The 19,339-nt window shown below is 49.7% G+C and overlaps 1 protein-coding gene across 1 annotated transcript in view; it reads left to right on the plus strand.

Annotated features, from left to right (window-relative positions):
- The window catches only part of DSG2 (desmoglein 2), a 29,869-nt gene extending 11,069 nt beyond the window's left edge, over nt 1–18,800 (plus strand). The window contains exons 2-17 of the mRNA XM_045574904.1: nt 929–933; nt 1,507–1,542; nt 2,519–2,650; nt 4,777–4,938; nt 5,080–5,224; nt 6,250–6,416; nt 8,540–8,680; nt 8,796–8,981; nt 9,349–9,614; nt 12,430–12,572; nt 12,867–13,094; nt 13,824–14,051; nt 15,214–15,335; nt 16,694–17,062; nt 17,672–18,715; nt 18,774–18,800. Coding sequence (XP_045430860.1) covers nt 929–933; nt 1,507–1,542; nt 2,519–2,650; nt 4,777–4,938; nt 5,080–5,224; nt 6,250–6,416; nt 8,540–8,680; nt 8,796–8,981; nt 9,349–9,614; nt 12,430–12,572; nt 12,867–13,094; nt 13,824–14,051; nt 15,214–15,335; nt 16,694–17,062; nt 17,672–18,679 — 3,338 coding nt within the window. The 3' untranslated portion in view covers nt 18,680–18,715; nt 18,774–18,800. The remainder of the gene's footprint in view (nt 1–928; nt 934–1,506; nt 1,543–2,518; nt 2,651–4,776; nt 4,939–5,079; nt 5,225–6,249; nt 6,417–8,539; nt 8,681–8,795; nt 8,982–9,348; nt 9,615–12,429; nt 12,573–12,866; nt 13,095–13,823; nt 14,052–15,213; nt 15,336–16,693; nt 17,063–17,671; nt 18,716–18,773) is intronic.
- The last annotated feature ends 539 nt before the right edge of the window (nt 18,801–19,339 follow it).

Genomic DNA, 19,339 nt, shown 5'->3' on the forward strand with positions numbered 1-19,339 from the left:
CAGACCTAAGAAGTGGGTCAGAGATGGGTCAGCTCCACACTGGACCAGTTCTGTAATTCTGAGATGCCACAGGTTCAGCTTGGCATCTCTGCCATTGTATTAGCTTTCTCCTGGTGGTCACAGCTGGCGGCAGCCATTCCAGAGTCTCATCCTCACTCACCCGCCCCCAGGGCGGTGAGGAGAGGCTGGGCAGGTGCTCCTCTTCTCCTCTGCGGGCATTTTCCCAGACTCTCCTGACAGCTCACTGGCTAAATTCTCTCACTCATGGTTCCGGACTGAATGTGCTCCCCCAAATGCCTATGTAGACGCCTAAACTCCCAAAGCGATGGCCTTGGAGGCGAGGCCTTTGGGAGGTCACTGGGCTTAGATGAAGTCACCAAGTGTAGGGTCATATGCATGACAGGGACACGATAAGAGACACTAAGGAAGGGGCCGTTACTGGTGTCTGCGTGAGCACACTTTTGAGAATAAAGGGGCTGCTAACAGAGGGAATACCTGCACAGGGTGTCATCTGGCCTCTGGAGGGAAACATAAATATGCGGTCACCTTGGAAACCAACACAGTCCTGTGGAGGGAGCAGGTGTTAGAGAGCGTGGGTGTGTGACGGGTCCAGCCGGCAGGGGCCCTACCACGCGCTGTTGGCAATACAGCGTCAGGTTCCAAGAGAGTAGCAGTTGGCACACAGAGGTGGGGAAAGCGGGCAGCAGTATGAGCAGATCCAAAGAAGAAGGGCTGGCTGCGTCACGGACACGTCTCTGGGTGGCTGGTCGGAATCTGCCAGCACTGTCCAATGGAGTTGTTGGCAGTGATGGATGTCTGCGATACCTCAAGCCACTTACCTCGCGTGGCTGTTGAGCAAATGAATTATTAATCACCAATAACTTAAGTTCAAGTGTAAATAGCCACACCTGGCGACCGCATTAGAAAGTGCTGGTTTGGATTCAGCCAGGAGAAAGGTGAAGCAAACTTCAAAAGCAGGACGGAGGTGCTGTCCAGAGGTGAGGGCAGACATGCTGTGTGTGGTTCTGTGGAATGTGACCATGCTGGGTAAGGACCAGAGAAGAGTCGGTGGGCCCAGGAAGGTGAGGAGAGAAGGCTGAGCATGGGCAGCCGTGGGTATGGCCCAGGGGGATGATGGGAGTTGGGGTGCTGGGGGGCACTGCACACTAAGGCCTTGAGGAAAGTCAGTGGGTTCCCCAAGAACAAGGGATGGAAGTCACAGGGGAGTTTGGGGCTGGTCTGCAGATGTCCGTTGTGTTCTGAGTTTCCTGGAGAAGACCCTGTGGACCAAACAGAGTGTACATTCCTCTCTCTGGCCCCAGACATGGCAGGGAGGCAAAGGGGAGAAAGTGAATTTTGTTTTCTTTTGACAAAGGAGAATAGTGGTGTTGTTAAACCTATTTTCTTCCTGTTAATGTCTGCAATGTCCTAGTTATTTATTTAAAAGATATTTAAACTGGGGTGATAAATTATATTAAACGATAAATAAATCATTTTATTTTTCAGATCTGCTTTGCCTTTGGAAATGCACTCCACTTGGAGGTAAGGAACCATGTATAGTGCTCTGCATTTTTATAGAAAAGACCTTATACATGTGCAACCCTGTGGTCGTAAGGAAAGACCACGGAAGGTACTCATTCATTCATTTGTTAACAGTGACTCTGAGGTGTGAGTGAAAATGTAGAGGGAAATTTTATACTTTTACATTGTAAACTTTAGTGTTATGTAATGTTTTGTTACATAATTTAATTTTTTAAGTTATAGAATTTTTCAACTAAAAGCAAAGAAAAAATTAATGACCTAGAGATAAGCAGTGTAAATATTTCTAAATAAAATACCTGTTATATAGAACTACAAAATTAGGAAGTGAGAAACCTAGTAGAATAATCATTTCTGATTTTAAGACACTAGGTCAGTTGTATTGAGATTTTCCTTGGATAAAACCTATATTATCTGTTAAAGAACAATTGAAAATTTACACAATCATTTTCCACGTAAAGGTTCTAAAAACAAAATATGGGCAGTTTAAACTTTGACCCCATCATTAAAACAATGAATTCATTAATTGACACTTTCACTACTTTTAGTCAAATTAAGATCAATACGTTACTAATATTTAGTCTTAAAACATTTAGAAATTTATTTTTAAAATATAAGCTACCACAGAAACACTGAACTTCATTTCCCATTAGTAAGAAAAATTCATGTTAATTTTAATGTGCTTATTTGTAAGGTCACTAAGTTATTCTTTAACCTTTTAAACTCTTCACTCTGAGAAATCTTTTCTTTCTGATAAAAATGAAACCCCAGATGCTATCCTGGTTTGGAGACCATCTGTTGAACTCCTATAGAACTTGCTAGAGTACATACACATTTCCTCTATGAAAAGGAAGTGTGTTAATAAATATGAAATTTATACCTTGAAATGTACACAGCTTTCTTTAAGGTTCCAGTGAATTCCGTGGTACTGTCCTGACGTCTTAGGCACTGAATCCTTGTTGGCTATGTGTTGTTGCAGACCTTTCCCCGCAGAAGCCAGCATGAGCCTCCTAAGCACACGCACCTGGTGCGGCAGAAGCGAGCCTGGATCACGGCCCCCGTGAGTCTGAGGGAAGGAGAGGATCTGTCCAAAAAGAATCCCATCGCCAAGGTACTTCCTAAAGAGGAACAGAAAGCATGTGCATATCACCAAAATGTGCCAGAAGACTGTGTGTCCACTTTCAAATTTAAGGAAGATTCTATAATGTACTTGATGAGGGTTTTTTTTAATATTGCAGATGTATTTGAAAATTAGCAAAGCTTAATTTTTATCAGGAACCTCTAGTTTTAAGGTCTTCTTTCTTATCATATTCACCAATGTCACCCCAATAAATTTAACTTAAAAAAATAGGAACCCACACCCGAAGCCTATATGATGATGTCTCCCAATACATGTAATTATTAAAAAACAACTTCCTCTTTCCCATTCTGGAAGATGCGCCATCATTGGTGAAGATACTAGGATGTGTGTAATTTGGGGCTTTGATTAAATTAAGAGTTCAGGGGCCTTGCACAGGTTGAATCTCCGTGTAACAGGTTACAATAACCAAAGGAAGTATCACATGCTTGGGAGGAAAAGTTGTTTTTCCTGCCACCCCCCTGGGTTCTCCGACAAAAGAAAAATTAACAGGAGAAGAGTACACGTTTATTGACGTGTGTGTCATGCATGTGACACGTGGGAGTATCCAGAGATGAGTAACTCCAAGGTCTGGTTGGAATTTGGCGTCTTAGGAAAGGAACATTAATTCTTAGAGAAGTGACGAGGCAGAGGAGACGGGCCTGGGGTTGTGGGCAGCCCCGGTGGGCAGACAGACACATGGGGACGATGGCAGAAAGCCTCGGCAGTCAAGTGTGTTATGTGGAGTCCTTGTGCCATCTCAGCACTGAAAAGAGTTGTCAGTGAGGATTAACTTTTGTCCTTGGTAGAGAAGAGAGAGAGAAAGAGACCACCTTTATAAATTTATGTTCTGCGTTTAGACAAACGGGGAGGGCAGAGAGCTTTTTTTAAATCCGCTTCTTCTCAATTGCCTTCAGCTCAAAATAAACCTACACCAAGGTGGCATATTTGGGAGTGGCATATTCTGTTCTCGGACACATGAGGACTAATTTTCAAAAGGAAAAACGATACCGAATAGATAAGGTGATCTATCCAGCTTGAGACAGTCTCCGTTAATGCCGCTGTCCTGGCCCAGTAGTTAATAACTCCCTTCTCGCACTCAGCGTCCTATTTCTTTATGGTTCTATGTCATGTGCGAGCCTGAGTCCCTGATTGTTTTCCCTTAAAGGTGCTCTAAGTTCTCCCCAAGTCAGTGAATGGCACTATCATCCCATCCAGCTTTTTTAAAATGTAGCAGGTGTTATGAGCTTCACCCTGAAATACATTCCGGATCTGCCCACTTCTCTCCACTGCCACCCCCAGTCCAAGTCAGTGCCATCTCTGATCCGTCTTCCCCAAAGAGTCTTGACCCTGTGTCCCTGCTCTCACTCTGGCCACCCCATGCCAACCCAACCCCCACCACAGTTCATTCTCCCAAAAGCAGCCAGAGTGATGGTTGAAAAGATAAATCAAAGCATGCTCCCCCACTTCGTGAGACCTTTTCAACTGCTTCCCTTGGGATTTATTGGCCTTGACCTCGGCTCTTATCAGCCGCATCCTCCACTCTGCTACATCCCCTAACCGATCTAACTCATTCTACATTTCAGCCCCTCCCCTTCGCCCTTCCGCTTGCTCTGCTGGAAGCCTGGCCCCACGGGTATCTGCAGTGTGGGGTCCTCAGGGCTCCTGTCCCTGCCTCACCCTGTCCCTCTATCCCATCCCTGTGTCACTTGGCTCATGGCGCAGACACATCTAAGCTTGACTTCCAGCCTGAGACACGTCATGCATGACGAGCTCCCCCATTTCACAGCAACAGGTCGTCTGGAGAAAACCTTCTAAAACCCAGACTTGTGATCCAGGCGCCACATCTCAGCATGTGTGTGAGCAACTGAGTTTAGAGTTTTGGTTTGGTGTGGTTTGGTTTTCTGAGATATCTGAGTCATTCACACATTCTTTCGTTATGTTTCCCTAAAACGCATTGGTTCTTTGGGGTTCAATATGCATTAAGTATCCTTACTGATTTTAGTTATATACGTCGTTAAGAATAAAATTTACATCAAAAGGAAAAAATCTTATTAAACTTCCCCAACTTTCCAAACTCTCCATCGAGAGATAATATCCCCTTGGTCTTTTTATGCTAGATACACTCTGACATTGCAGAAGAAAGAAGAATAAAAATTGTATACAAGTACACTGGGAAAGGCATCACCGAGCCTCCTTACGGTGTGTTCGCCTTCGATAAGGACACGGGGGAGCTGAACGTCACCAGCATTCTCGACCGAGAAGAAACGCCCTATTTCCTGGTGAGAACAGGCTTACGTTTACTAGTTTGGAGTTTTGTCTTGGGTAGCTGTCACGGTTCGTTTTATTATTTTTTGATGCCATGGCAGGTCATCGGCTCAGCTTAAATCTAATCTCTTCCGTTCCGTGTGCCACCATTTCAGCTCGTTGGTTATGCTCTGGATGAAAGAGGCAACAACCTGGAGAAGCCCCTGGAACTGCGCATCAAGGTTCTGGACATCAACGACAACGAGCCCGTGTTCACCCAGGACGTGTTTGTCGGGGCCGTGGAAGAGCTGAGCGCAGCACGTAAGTGGCCGCTGTTTGATGAATGAATGCCCCACGGCACTGTGACCGCCGAGGGGCTGCACGCGACTCCTGTGACTCCGGGGGGCTGAGGACTAGCCACGGGACAGAGAGTAGCAAGCAGGACTGGCTTTTTTGTCATCCATTCTAAAGACTTTACAGGACAGGTTTTATGCCGCAGAACAGGTATGGTGGATGGCTGTGACATGGTGGATCTCTGTATTAGCTACTCTGCCTTGTAGCAGAAAAGCAGCCATAGAAAATATGTAAACAAATGGGCATGGCTGTGTTCCAATAAAACTTTATTTACAAAACTGGTGGCTGGCTGGTCTTGTCCGCTGGCAGTATTTGCTCACCTTTGACTCGTGTTATTCCTACTGTCAGGTTCATTAGTATCATTCAATAGAGCACTCTACATGAAGGCTTACAGGAGAGATTTCTTTTTTTTTAATATTTTTTTTATGATTTCAGAGAGATAGAAATAACAATGAGAGAAAAGCATCAATCAGCTGCCTCCTGCACACCCCGTACTGGGGATCAGTCTGCAACCCGGGCATGTGCCCTGACCGGGAATCAAACCGTGACTTCATGGGTCATGGGTCCTAGGGCCATGCTCAACCACTGAACCACACCAGCCAGGCAAAACATTTCTCTTTGATCGTAGTCCGAAGAGCAGCTGTGCTTCTCCTGAATTATTTATATTTTAATAAGCATCTGTTTGTACTGGTTCATTCTCCTTTTTTTATTAGAACTATTATAAATAAGTCTGTGGCCCTCCTGTAGCAAGTGTTGGGGACTTCGCCCTAAGAATTGTATGCACTAACGTTGGTCCTGCCCTTTCCTTTTCTTACTCCTACAATCCAGTCACACTTGTTCCTCGTCCAGTTCAGTTTTTTGATCTTGGTAAACTGAGGTTTTGATAAGCAGCTGAAATCCTCTTAGAAGCAGCTGAAATGATGCATACAATAACATACGTGCACGTGGTCACGGCTGAGTTTCATTCTGGATGCCTCTGTTTCTAACGCCAGATACCCTGGTGATGAAAGTCAACGCGACAGACGCAGATGAGCCCAACTCCATCAATTCTAAAATCTCCTACAAAATCGTATCCCAGGAGCCTGCTTACCCCGCGATGTTCTACATGAACAAAGACACAGGAGAGATTTATACAGTCACTAGTACCTTGGACAGAGAGGTACGTGAATCTTTCCTGTTGCTCATCTTTTAAACTCTCCTTTATTCTGTCAGGTTCTCCTCTCTGTTTCTCTTTTCAGTTTCCTTACTTTGCTGTGTATTTCTAGTTCCTAGGCTAACTCTGGCATTACCCCCTCCTCCGGGTGTGCTGTCCCATACGGTAGCCACTAGCCATATGTGGCCTTTGGCACTTGAGATGTGACTGGTCCAAACTGAGTTGTGCTTCAAAGATAAGATGCACCCAATTGGGAATACTTAGTATGAAAAAAGAATGTAAAGTGCCATCTTAATAATTTTTTGTTGATTACATTTTGAAATAATATTTGGGATACAACAGATTAGATAAAATACATTTTAATATTAACATCAGGATTTTTTATTTTTATTTTTTTATTTTTTTATTTTACTTTTTTGAATGTGGCTGCTAAAAGATTTAAAATTGTCAAGGACAGCCCGGGCTCTGTTTGCTAGAGAGCTTCCTCGGTCTGCAGTCTGTGACGACACACCAGGCCTCCTCCCTGCTCAGCGATATGCCCCGGGAGGCAGAAAGGCAGAGTCAGCCCATGGCAGAGCCTTCGGAAATCCCAAAGTGGGAGAAAATTGGAGGAGGTTTCCTAGAAAGGCTGTTCTCTCAAACATTCCACATTTTTATTTCTAACTGAAAGGAGGAATTTTAAAAGAAAAAAGAGATAGGGAAGATTGTACAAGGGCTGCACACGTGAAGATTTACAGTGTGCAAGAGTGAAATGGTGATGGCCCTGAGAACACTGAGTTGTCGTAAACCACCACCCGAGTGCAGCCAGGATATTCTGCATCTCTTCAAAGGTGATTTCACTCTGCCCAGAGGGACAGGGCTGTGCCCAATGTTCCTCCTGAGATCTTGGGAGAATTCAAGAATATTATTGCTCTTAAACTGCTACTCTATACCTTCCAACAAAATTAGAATGGAAAAGTTTCATTTTGAAGTAGTGTGACTTTTTAATAAGCTGCTGTCCCTGAAGTGTGGAAAGGTCAGCCCATGTGGCCAGATGTGCCCACACCTTTTACATAGATGAACCCATCAATCCACCTAGAAGTCCTGGGCGGCAGATCCATGCATTCTCCATCCCCATGTTCACAGAAGGACGCGGGGCTCAAAGGAAGTGAGGGTATCCAAACAGCTGGGAAGTGACGGCCAGCACTGGAGCCAGGCGCAGCCTCTGCCCTCCTGGCACTGATTCTGCCCGCACAGCCGCCCACGCACGGTGCTGGCTCCCCCCATACCCGCCGCCCGCCACATGGGGGAGACGCGGGGGGCCGAGGGGAAGAGCAGGGCTCATGTGAGGTGAACATGGGAGGTGTCGCTCTCTAGGGCACCTTCTCTAAGAATCAGATCCCTCGGGATGTCCGGACAAAGGTCAAGGTCACCAAGTTTGGCTTCACTGGCCAGCTTTTCCTGGAGACCAGCTCTCTGGCTAACTGTAAGCTGACAAGGAAGTGTGAGGTAGAAAGAACCAGTCCCTATATCCCCGCCATCACTTCCCAGGTGGAGAGTGTGCTGTAAACAGCACTCTGGGCACAAACTGTGTAAGGAGAGACTCGTCTCCTCATAGCATCACCAGTGACACGCTTAAGACACTGACTGCTGTCACCCATGAGCGTGTTTTAAAAACTGACTAATATCAGCAGTGACATGCTTAAGAAATAGACTAATATCATCAATGACATATTAAAGAAATAGACTAATATCTCCAATGACATCTTTAAGAAACTGACTAATATCACCAATGACATATTAAAGAAATAGACTAATATCTCCAATGACATCTTTAAGAAACTGACTAATATCACCAATGACATATTAAAGAAATAAACTAATATCTCCAATGACATCTTTAAGAAACTGACTAATATCACCAATGACATCTTTAAGAAACTGACTATCGGCAACTCCTCCAGGCTCCTATGCCCCTTCTGGGAAATCGCTGACAGCAAATAAACATCTTCCCACGAATACAGCAGATCCTGAAACTTACTGATGAGTGCATTGCACTGCGGGGCATTTCCTTGATGGGGACGTGACTAAAAGCAGGAAGGCAGGGTGGAGGGTTGATGCTCACCCAGGGTGTCTGCCTTGCCCTGCAGGAGCACAGCAGCTACACTCTGACGGTGGAGGCCCGAGACGGCAACAAAGGAGAAATAACAGATAAGCCCGTCCAGCAAGCTCAAGTTCAGATCCGTATTTTGGATGTCAATGACAATATACCCGTGGTGGAGAGTCAAAGGGTAACTACTATTTCTATAACCAATGTATCCACTTATTCATATGTTGGTTTTCCCTAAAAATGTGTGATGTGTGTGTATGTGGCTTAACATGAAAATCCTGTGTCCTGACTTGCAGTTTGAAGGGATGGTTGAAGAAAACAGAGTCAATGTGGAAGTGATGCGCATAAAAGTGCTGGACAGAGATGAGAGGGGCTCGGATAACTGGCTGGCCAACTTCACATTTGTGTCAGGAAATGAGAAGGGTTATTTCCGCATAGAAACTGACAATCAAACGAATGAAGGAATCGTGGTCCTCGTTAAGGTAAGTACTGTGTATGCAGCCCTTTCCCTAGAGCACACCCATGGAGCCAGTGTAAGGGATATTAGCTGATATCGAATGTCCATTAACTTCCTTAAGAAATCACTTCAGATTGTTCAGAATAAATGTTTTTAAATGACACTGCCCTTTAAAAAAAAAATTGGGGATGTTTCCTAGTCATCCTTCACAGTTACAAATTTCCACGTTGGCAGATTTTTAAATGCATGTTATCAAGATGAATTCGAATACTCAGGGCTGCAGTGTTAAACTGTCCTATCCAACATTAAAATCATACGTGGGTGCACGTATGTGTTCTGTGTATGTTCTAGTTCTCTCTTTTGAACAGTTCCCTTTGATTTTGCCTGTGTAGGCATTGGATTATGAAGAAATGAAGCATCTTGACTTCAGCGTCGTTGTCACGAATAAAGCCTCTTTCCACAAGTCAGTGAAGAATAAGTACAAGCCGACATCCATCCCCATCACAGTGAAGGTGAAGGACGTGAAAGAAGGCATTCACTTCAGAAGCAGCACCATCTCCATCCGCACCAGCGAGAGCATGGAGAAGACGAGCCTGAGCCAAGTGATCGGGAAATTCCAGGCTTTTGACGAGGACACCGGACAGGTGGCCCGCGCAAAGTAAGAGATGGCGGCGCACAGAGGTGCCGCGGTACACTCCTCCCAGCGCCTGTCGGCCACAGATCACCGTGAAGGGTGACAGTTCACTTCTTCCCACCAGCACTGTGACTCCCCAGCGGCCTGTACATTACCCTCCCAGAGCTGAGCCTGCAACCGAGAGGCCTGGAGAAAGTCCCCTGGCCCGTTCCCTCCACCCCGAGTGTGAGGCAGGCCTGGTCCCTGCCTCGGAGAGTTCTGGCTAGCGAGGCTGAAAAACAGCAAAGGAAGAGCAAATGTTATTGCAAATTCCACTAGATACCAGGCTGGTTAGAAGAAATAGTTGCGCGTGCATTTCAATGTGGAGAAACCAGTTTCATTTGCACATCCACCCTGGAGGAAACCATGCCTTTGGTGCAGGGATGGAGGTGCCTTTGACGGTCTGGGTCATGGTGGCTTTTATCAGATACTTGGATTGAGAGCCCACCAGATGGCACCACTGTGCCCTCCGGAAGGGGCTGGGCTGTGCCCCCTTAAAGCAACCCCTTAGGTTTGCACGATAGGTTAAAATTTCAGAGTAAATGTGCATCTGAGATCGCAGGTCCATGCCATGGAAGGTGAATCTGCAGAATGGATCCTGATGGCGGAGCCCAGGCGGAGCTGCTCGGTGGAATTTAAAGAGCCCGCCTGCCACCCAGACCGCAGCCTGCCTGCTGCCAGCCGGGCTGTTGGGTTGCTTAGTGTCCTTAGCGTCCCTGGGTACCAGCACTTTATAAAGTAGCGTGTCAGCACGTGTGGTCAGCCACAGTAAGATCGCTGAATGCCTGCAACAGTCTCTTTCCTTCGGGTGAACTTCTTTTCTAAAAATTATATTTTCATTGATTTCAGAGAGGAAGGGAAAAGGAGAGACACAAATATCAATGATGAGAGAGAATCATTGATCGACTGCTTCCCGCACACCCCACACTGGGGATTGAACCCACAACCTTGGCATGTGCCCTGACAGGGATTAATTCGTGACTCCTGGTTCATAGGTTGATGCTGAACCACTGAGCTACACTAGCCTAACTTCTTCTAACGGAATTCATCATCCAAGAGTAGCAGATTGCCTTTTCCCAAAATAAAGTGAGCCAGCAGCCTCCGCTGTGTTTTCTGCAGTGTGCTGGTGACCCTGTTTTGCCCGCCGTACTTGCGGGAACCACCCTGCTTCTTGGGAGTTTTGTGTCTATATTTCCATGGCTCCACCCCTAACGAGTCTGTCCCTAACAGGATCCCCAGTCCTGAGGATGCATGCTGTGTGACCATTTCTCACTGCTGCCCACTGAGCGGCTTACATGTTCTAACCATTAGCCTGCAGTCATACTGGGCTATGTATTGAAACTTCTACTTAACTTTGGCTGCTTTTTAATTAAGGGTGATAAATATATTAAAATATATATTCTGCCTGGAAAAAATAATGAGCCATGTTCCTTATTTCTCAAAAGGATTTTCTCTTATTCTTTAGCATGCACTTACAGAACTTCAGTGTAAGAAAAAGCTTAAAGATGGACTCAGACCTACCGTTTTACAGAGAAGGGAGGGATGCACAACTCAATTAAACAATTTCCTAATGTTCCCCTGACTAATTGGTGATTGCTATTAGAAATGCTGACGGGACAGAAGAATTACTTCGTTCACTTTGTCATAATTTACTGTTTTACTGATTATCCATATGCATCCACTGCTTATCGATATTCAGCATAACATGTGAGCTGCCATCCTACTTTGAATGGTGTCTGTAATTTCTACTATAGAGAAGAGAGAAAAATCCGTAAACGAGAGATCACATACATGGGAAATGTGACCCTCCTTACTAAGACTCTGCCTGCATTATTATAACTCTGAAAGTGGGAAACCATTGACAACAGTTAAGGCCAGGCTTTAAAATTCTAGACATGAAATTCAGAAGTACTTGTGAAAATCTAAATGTATCATCCCTAACTGGTAGGAATATTAAAAAGCAGAAATTTAGGTTAAAGTGTATAATTGGTATTTTTTAAATAGCAATGTAGACAAGTATTGCTATAAATTAGCAAACAGCCACTTACCAGAAAGCAAACTATCAATCTGGTTAATTGAACCAAATACTTATTGGCTTATGTTTGGGTTCAGTTAATGGTAAACTCAATGGAGTTTACCATTAACTGAACCCAAAAATTACAAACATTTCTGAAAACATAATATGAAAGTTCTCCTCACCTCTCCCAAAGTTACCTCTTTGCACACTAATTCTCCTGCTTTGAGGGAAGAAACCCAGAAATCACTTCATGTTTTCACTCTGAACCATTTCCCACGGGAAGAAGTCTTATTGCTCTTAGCAATCAACAATATCCCAAAATGGTGAAGTGCTCCATTGAAGGCAGCCACTGATGATTAAAATTGGTCTTTTTAAACACTGATGATGATATGATGCCAACAAACAACAGCATGTGAGAGGACTCTTCCCCGCCGGGTCTCCTTGGGTAACGACGCCTTTCTCCGAAGGTCTCCCCGACCTCGGGGAGAGCAGGCTGGGAGCTGGGAGACAGACCATGACCCTCCTCCGAGCAGGCAGCGGCTGGCCGCTCCCGTGTCTGTCCTGAGTTACAGGAACAAGGAAGGTTCCAGAATAAGTGGTGTGTGCAGCAAAGAGAGGAAATTAAAATTTTAGGATAGTTTCAGGAAATTAAAAACACTTCAAATTAATGCCTGGAACATGAACATATACAATGAAGCGAAAGTTAAACTTGAAAGACTTTGTAAATATTAGAGTCACAGCTTCTCCAGAATTCAAAATTGATTTTGTGTTTGTCTTAAATAGGTATACCAAATTGGAAGACATAGACAACTGGATCTCTGTGGATTCTGTCACATCGGAGATTAAACTTGTAAAATTTCCCGACTATGAATCCAGATATGTCAAAAATGGCACATACACTGTAAAGATTTTAGCTGTCTCAGAAGGTAAGTTATTAAATAGATATTTCTTTGCTTATATATGGTTTGATGTTATTTTCCAACATCACAGACCTTCCTTTTGATCTTACAGAAAAACCAGCTCTCTCCAGTGGAGAAATTTTCACATTTCTACTTATTTCACAGATTAAAAGATATTATGTGATCTATGAAAAATATCTAGGATAGGAAGTGTCCTCATTCGTTAGGACCTTCTTATGGAAATGGCAAGAAAATTCAAACTATGCTTGTTAACAGCAATAGAATCAGAATTTACATAGTTTTTCCTTCCCTTTCTTTAAGATACTCCTAGAAAAACCATCACAGGCACTGTTGTGATCAACGTGGAAGACATCAACGACAACTGCCCCACCCTGGTGGACCCGGTGATGAACGTGTGTGACGACGTGCAGTATGTGAACGTGACCGCCAGGGACCTGGACGGGTACCCCAACAGTGACCCGTTCACTTTCGCCATCGTCGACAAACCAGCTGGCATGGCAGAGGAGTGGAGGATCGTACACAAAGAGAGTAAGCCAGGCCACCGGCTGACAGATCAAAGTATTACACCGGACAAATGGGAAGCCCTTATGCTAGAGGCTGGGTTTCTTTTACCAATTATACTAGGGGCCTGGTGCACGAATTCCACTTAGCTCACCACGGGTGTCAGTATGTTCCCAGTACATAAAACATTTTTTAGCATTTGGCAACCCACACACATTTGTGAAGGCTGATCATCGGAAAGGAAAGGCAGGTCTAACGCCTGTTCTTTGCTCTTCCCCCACGTATTTGGAGTGTCTGGACCAAACAAGAAGTTAGACCAAACCCTTTTCATACCAGCATGCCAGCCCACCTCTGGGCGTCTCCAAAAGTGGGTAGTTTCACCTTCCCTCCCCCGAAAGGGAAAAAAGAAATAGAGCCGTGAAGAAAGGATGGCGCTTCTAACTGGTGCTCAATACCATTGGCCACTAAAAGCTGTTTCTAGCCCAGCCAGTGTTGCTCAGTGGTTGAGCATCAGCCCAGGCACCAGTTCCATTCCCAGTCAAGGCACACGCCCGGGCTGCCGGCTGGCTCAGTCCCCAGCCGGGGGTGGCAGGAGGCAGCCAATCAATGTTGCTGTTTCTCTCTCTCTGATGTTTCTCTCTCTCCTTTTCTCTCTCCCTAAAATCAATAGAAACTTGCTTTAAAAATAAAGTGTTTCCATAATCCATATTGCCTTCCCGGGTAATCGCTCATTTCCGTTCCCTGCCTCTCCCACAGGCACCAGCGTGCTGCTGCAGCCGCGCGAGCTGAAGCCCGGGAGAAGTGACATCCAGCTCCTGATCGCAGACAACCAGGGCTTGCGCTGCTCCGAAAAGCAGGTCCTCAAGCTCGCGGTGTGCAAGTGCCTGGACGGCAGCGGCTGCGTGGAATCGCTGCGCGGCGCCTACGTGGGCCTGGGGCCCGCCGCCATCGCGCTCATCATCCTGGCTCTGCTGCTCCTGCTGCGTGAGTGCTGGGTGGCTCCTCCGGCCACTGGGCTTCCCGGGCTGGGACCAGAGTGGTCGCCACTGGGCTTCCTGGGCTGGGACCAGAGTGGCCGGCCATTGGGCTTCCTGGGCTGGGACCAGAGTGGCCGGCCATTGGGCTTCCTGGGCTGGGACCAGAGTGGTCGGCCATTGGGCTTCCTGGGCTGGGACCAGAGTGGTCGGCCATTGGGCTTCCTGGGCTGGGACCAGAGTGGCCGGCCATTGGGCTTCCTGGGCTGTGACCAGAGTGGTCGGCCATTGGGCTTCCTGGGCTGTGACCAGAGTGGCCGGCCATTGGGCTTCCTGGGCTGTGACCAGAGTGGCCGGCCATTGGGCTTCCTGGGCTGGGACCAGAGTGGCCGGCCATTGGGCTTCCTGGGCTGTGACCAGAGTGGCCGGCCATTGGGCTTCCTGGGCTGGGACCAGAGTGGCCGGCCATTGGGCTTCCTGGGCTGGAACCAGAGTGGTCGGCCATTGGGCTTCCTGGGCTGTAACCAGAGTGGTCGGCCATTGGGCTTCCTGGGCTGGGACCAGAGTGGCCGGCCATTGGGCTTCCTGGGCTGGAACCAGAGTGGCCGGCCATTGGGCTTCCTGGGCTGTAACCAGAGTGGCCGGCCATTGGGCTTCCTGGGCTGGGACCAGAGTGGTCGGCCACTGGGCTTCCTGGGCTGGGACCAGAGTGGCCGGCCATTGGGCTTCCTGGGCTGTGACCAGAGTGGCCGGCCATTGGGCTTCCTGGGCTGGGACCAGAGTGGCCGGCCATTGGGCTTCCTGGGCTGTAACCAGAGTGGCCGGCCATTGGGCTTCCTGGGCTGGGACCAGAGTGGTCGGCCACTGGGCTTCCTGGGCTGGGACCAGAGTGGCCGGCCATTGGGCTTCCTGGGCTGGGACCAGAGTGGTCGGCCATTGGGCTTCCTGGGCTGGGACCAGAGTGGTCGGCCATTGGGCTTCCCGGGGCTGGGACCAGAGTGGTCGGCCATTGGGCTTCCCGGGGCTGGGACCAGAGTGGTCGGCCACTGGGCTTCCCGGGGCTGTAAATAGTGAAGACTGAATTCCAGGAAGGGATATATGCAAATTCCAGAAGTATATGACACATTTAACATGAGCTGGGCTAACGCTCTGTGCTTGTTTTGTCTGCGCAGTTGTGCCGCTCCTGCTGCTGATGTGGCAGTGCGGGGAGGGCGCCAAGGGCTTCGCGCCCATCCCGGGCACCGTGGAGATGCTGCACCCCTGGAACAGCGAGGGGGCGCCACCTGAAGACAAGGTCAGACCCTGGGAGGAGCAGGATTCAAAGGGCCTGGGCAGTGTTTCTAACATGTTCGGTCATGGGAGAGGAACGTGGTCCTTACAGCGTTCATGCCTTTGAATGAACATATTCTGTGTTCCTTGCCAGGGCAGAACGGAGGGGCTTTGCTGTGTGTGGCAGCTCCTGGTTACAGAGAATGTAGGAAAGGGGTCAGGTCGTGACACGGAGAATGCAGAACAAAGGTTAGAGAGGACAAGCGTGTAGAGATTTAGGGTGAAAATATTTCTTATTACCAATGTTAAATGGGCAGTTTTCACAACCAGATGTTCCTGCTTTTTCATTTCCTCAGTTTGTAGGGTTGGCAGAGGTAAGCCCATGCCCATTAGAGTTGTAAAAGATTGGAAACCCCCTATTCTACCTACTTAATAGCATCTTAGTCAATCCTGCTAACGGTTCTCAACCTGTGAGTCCCGACCCATAGGTTAAGAACCGCTGCTGTAAAGCCTAAGACCATCGGAAAACACGGATATTTACATTACAATTCATAACAGTAGCAAAATTACAGTTATGAAGTAGCAACGAAAATAGTTTTATGGTTGGGGGTCACCACAACATGAGGAGCTGTATAAAGGGTCGCGGCATGAGGAAGGCTGAGAACCACTGATCTAGACACTAACTGCTGTCCCCACATTCCCCAAAGCAGTAGGACAAAGGGGACGACCCGCCCCTGAAAAACATTCCCCTAAGACACATCCTCCCTGTCTGCCTGAAACCCCATCCAGCAGCCTTAGTCAGGGGGCACTTTCTACCGGCAATGGAGGCTTAAAGCCGAATCTGTCTTTGCGATGACCACGTGTCCAGCTAGACAAAAATAACGCTTCTACCATCATAAAGGTTTTTAACTCGAGGAAAGTTGGAATACAATTGGTACCAACAGAGTAAATGAGCCATGCAGTGTCCCCTCAGGAGTTCAACAACTCGCTATGACATGCACTGATCACCAGAGGGTGCCAGGGAACAAAGGAAGACCCTGGCCAGCAGCCAGCAGCCGGAGAAGGGAGGCCTCAGCCAGTAGCTGGAAGGCCCCGATGGGTCCTGATCGCTGGCCAGGCCTAGGTACCCATGCATGAATTTCGTGCATCGGTCCTCTAGTAAATCTTGTTTTCTCCTTGGATCACAATCATCTAAAAAAAGAAAAAAACAAGAAGGTAGAAGAGGGTCTTCAGAAAACTCAAAGACAAGTTATTCAACCCAAAATCATTTTCCAAATTTGTTCCTGTGGGAAGAGCTTATTGTGTACCAGGTAGCTCAGACCCTACCACCCGGAGGGCCCCTTCACCTCTCTGACTCAGTCTCCACTGCACTTGCCCTCCCAGGTGGTGCCATCGCTGCTGGCAGCGGATCACACGGAGGGCGTGGCCGTGGGCGGCGCCGCGGGAGGCCTGGCAGCCAAGGAGACCGCCGCCGTGAAAGGAGGCAGCTCGGCTTCCTTCTCCAGAGTGCAGCAGGACATGTCCGAGCTGGACGGGCGGTGGGAGGAGCACAGGAGCCACCTCTCCGGGGCCACCACCCAGGTCACGGGGACGGCAGGGGCAGGGGCAGGGGCCCTCCGAGGCGGCGGCGGCGGCGGCGGCGAAACCATCAGGACCAGCAGGGCCTCGGGGATCTTCAGAGACATGGCCGGAGCTCGCGCGGCGGCAGCTGGCGCCATGAGCGAGGAATTCTTAGGAAGCTATTTCGCAGAGGTAGGTTGGGAGAAAAGCGTGTATATGTGAGTGTGGTGTGATCAGGCTAATTACTGCCTGGGATCTGGGTGGCACTCTGTCGTCCCTTTTCATAAAGAGACTGCAGACAGATAACGAGGGAAGAGAGATGCAGCCCACTGAACCAGTCCATCAGCTGACTTACGTAGTGGCCACCAACAACCCCAGTCTTTCTTTTTTTTTCAATATATTTTTTTATTTTTTAATATATGTTTTTATTGATTTCGGAGAGGAAAGAAGAGGCACAGAGAGATAGAAACATCAATGGTGAAAGAATCATTGATCAGCTGCCTCCTGCATGCCCCCTACTGGGGATGTGCCCGGAACCCAGCAGGTGCCCTGACTGGGAACTGAATCATGACCTCCTGGTTCACGGTCAACACTCTATCACTGAGCCACGGCGGCCGGGCTCACACCCTGATACTTTCTAAGCATCCTGGCCGGCGCGCTGTCGGGTCCGTCAGTGTGGCTATCTAATGCTTCCTTGCCGTTCGCTCCAGGAATACATACAGTGTTTTGGGCAGGAACACGTGTAGTCTCGTCCTTAAACGAGGGTGTCACTAACGCCACGCCGTCTGCGTGTCCCTCCAGAAAGCCGCCTGCTACACGGAGGAGGACGACGGCCACGCGGGCAAGGACTGCCTGCTGGTGTACTCCCAGGAGGACGCCGCGTCGCCCCACGGCTCCATCGGCTGCTGCAGCTTCATTGAGGGCGAGCTGGACGACCACTTCCTGGATGACCTGGGGCTGAAGTTCAAGACCCTGGCTGAGGTCTGCCTGGGCCGGAACATAGACGTGGAGCTGGAGGGGGAGCAGAGGCCAGCGCCCGTGCTGGGGGCGGCTGCCCACGGCCTCTCGGAGCAGAGGCTTCACGCCGCGGGCAGCCTCCGGGGGCCCGGGCCCGTGCTCGGAGCGAGTGCGGAGGCAGTGACCCAGGAGACGGTCACCCGGAGGGCCGTGGCCACGCAGGGCCAGCAGGGGGCTGCCCAGCGCCACGACGCGCTGGCTGCGGGCAGTGTCATCGTGACGGAAACGGCCTTTGCCACGGGCCCCGGGGGGCCGCCCCCGGCGCTGGTCCCGGGCCCCCGGCAGCCGCAGGGCCTCATCGTGACGGAGCGGGTGTACGCGCCGGCCTCTGCCATGATGGACCAGCGCCACGCCGCTCAGCACCACGCCGCTCAGCACTACACTAACGAAGGCAACGTCACGGTCACCGAGAGGGTCATCCAGCCGAGCAGGGCTCGGTCCGGTGCCCTGGAAGGCACCCCGCACCTGCCGGATGGACACTACGTGATGGTGAGCGAGCGAGAGAGCTTCCTGGCCCCCAGCTCGGGCGTGCAGCCTGCTCGGGCCCAGGCCGGCGAGGCAGGTGGGCGCAGTGTGACCGTGACCGAGAGGGTGCTGACCCCCGCTGCCACCCTGCATGCCAGCGCCCCGATGGCCGCTGAGACGGCCGTGACGGCCAGACGGACTGTGGTCTCTGGAGCGGCAATCCCTGGCCCTCCGCCCAGTTTCAGCTCCGAGGAGTCTGGCTGCACTGTGACCACCTCCTCCACCAGGGTCTCCAAGCGCAGCACCGTGCAGCACTCCTACGCCTGAGCAGCCAGCCCCTGCCGCCCTCACCCCTGCACCTGAGCACCCTCACCCCTGCACCAGGGCAGCCAGTCCCTGCTGCCCTCACCCCTGCACCAGGGCAGCCAGCACCTGCCGCCCTCACCCCTGCACCAGGGCAGCCAGCACCTGCCAGCCTCACCCCTGCACCTGAGCACCCAGCACTGCCGTCCTCACCCCTGCACCTGGGCAGCCAGCCCCTGCCGCCCTCACCCCTGCACCTGAGCACCCGGCACCGCTGTCCTCACCCCTGCACCTGAGCACCCAGCACCGCTGTCCTCACCCCTGCACCTGAGCACCCAGCACCGCCGTCCTCACCCCCGCACCTGGGCAGCCAGCCTGAGAAGCCTGCAGTCTCCCAGAGGCCGTTCCTGAGCCTCCTGGACAGAAGCACGCACACAGCCAACCGAGTGTCTCAGCCGCCAACAGACAGCGGCTGCTGGCTCGGCGTCAGGAGAGCCTTCAGAACAGCTCCGGGACTAAGTGAGCTGTGGCCACACAACCGTCACAAAGCAAGCGGAGGGGAAGCCTGGCCTCAGGGTTTGCCACGTTCACACCAGCGCCCCAGGTCAGCAGCACACAGCGAGCCAGGAAGCCAATGGACTCCACCGCCTGTTCCACAGCCGCCCTCCTGCACCTGCCACGGTG

The sequence above is a fragment of the Pipistrellus kuhlii genome, unplaced genomic scaffold (assembly GCF_014108245.1).
Source record: "Pipistrellus kuhlii isolate mPipKuh1 unplaced genomic scaffold, mPipKuh1.p scaffold_m20_p_6, whole genome shotgun sequence".
Lineage (NCBI taxonomy): Eukaryota > Metazoa > Chordata > Mammalia > Chiroptera > Vespertilionidae > Pipistrellus > Pipistrellus kuhlii.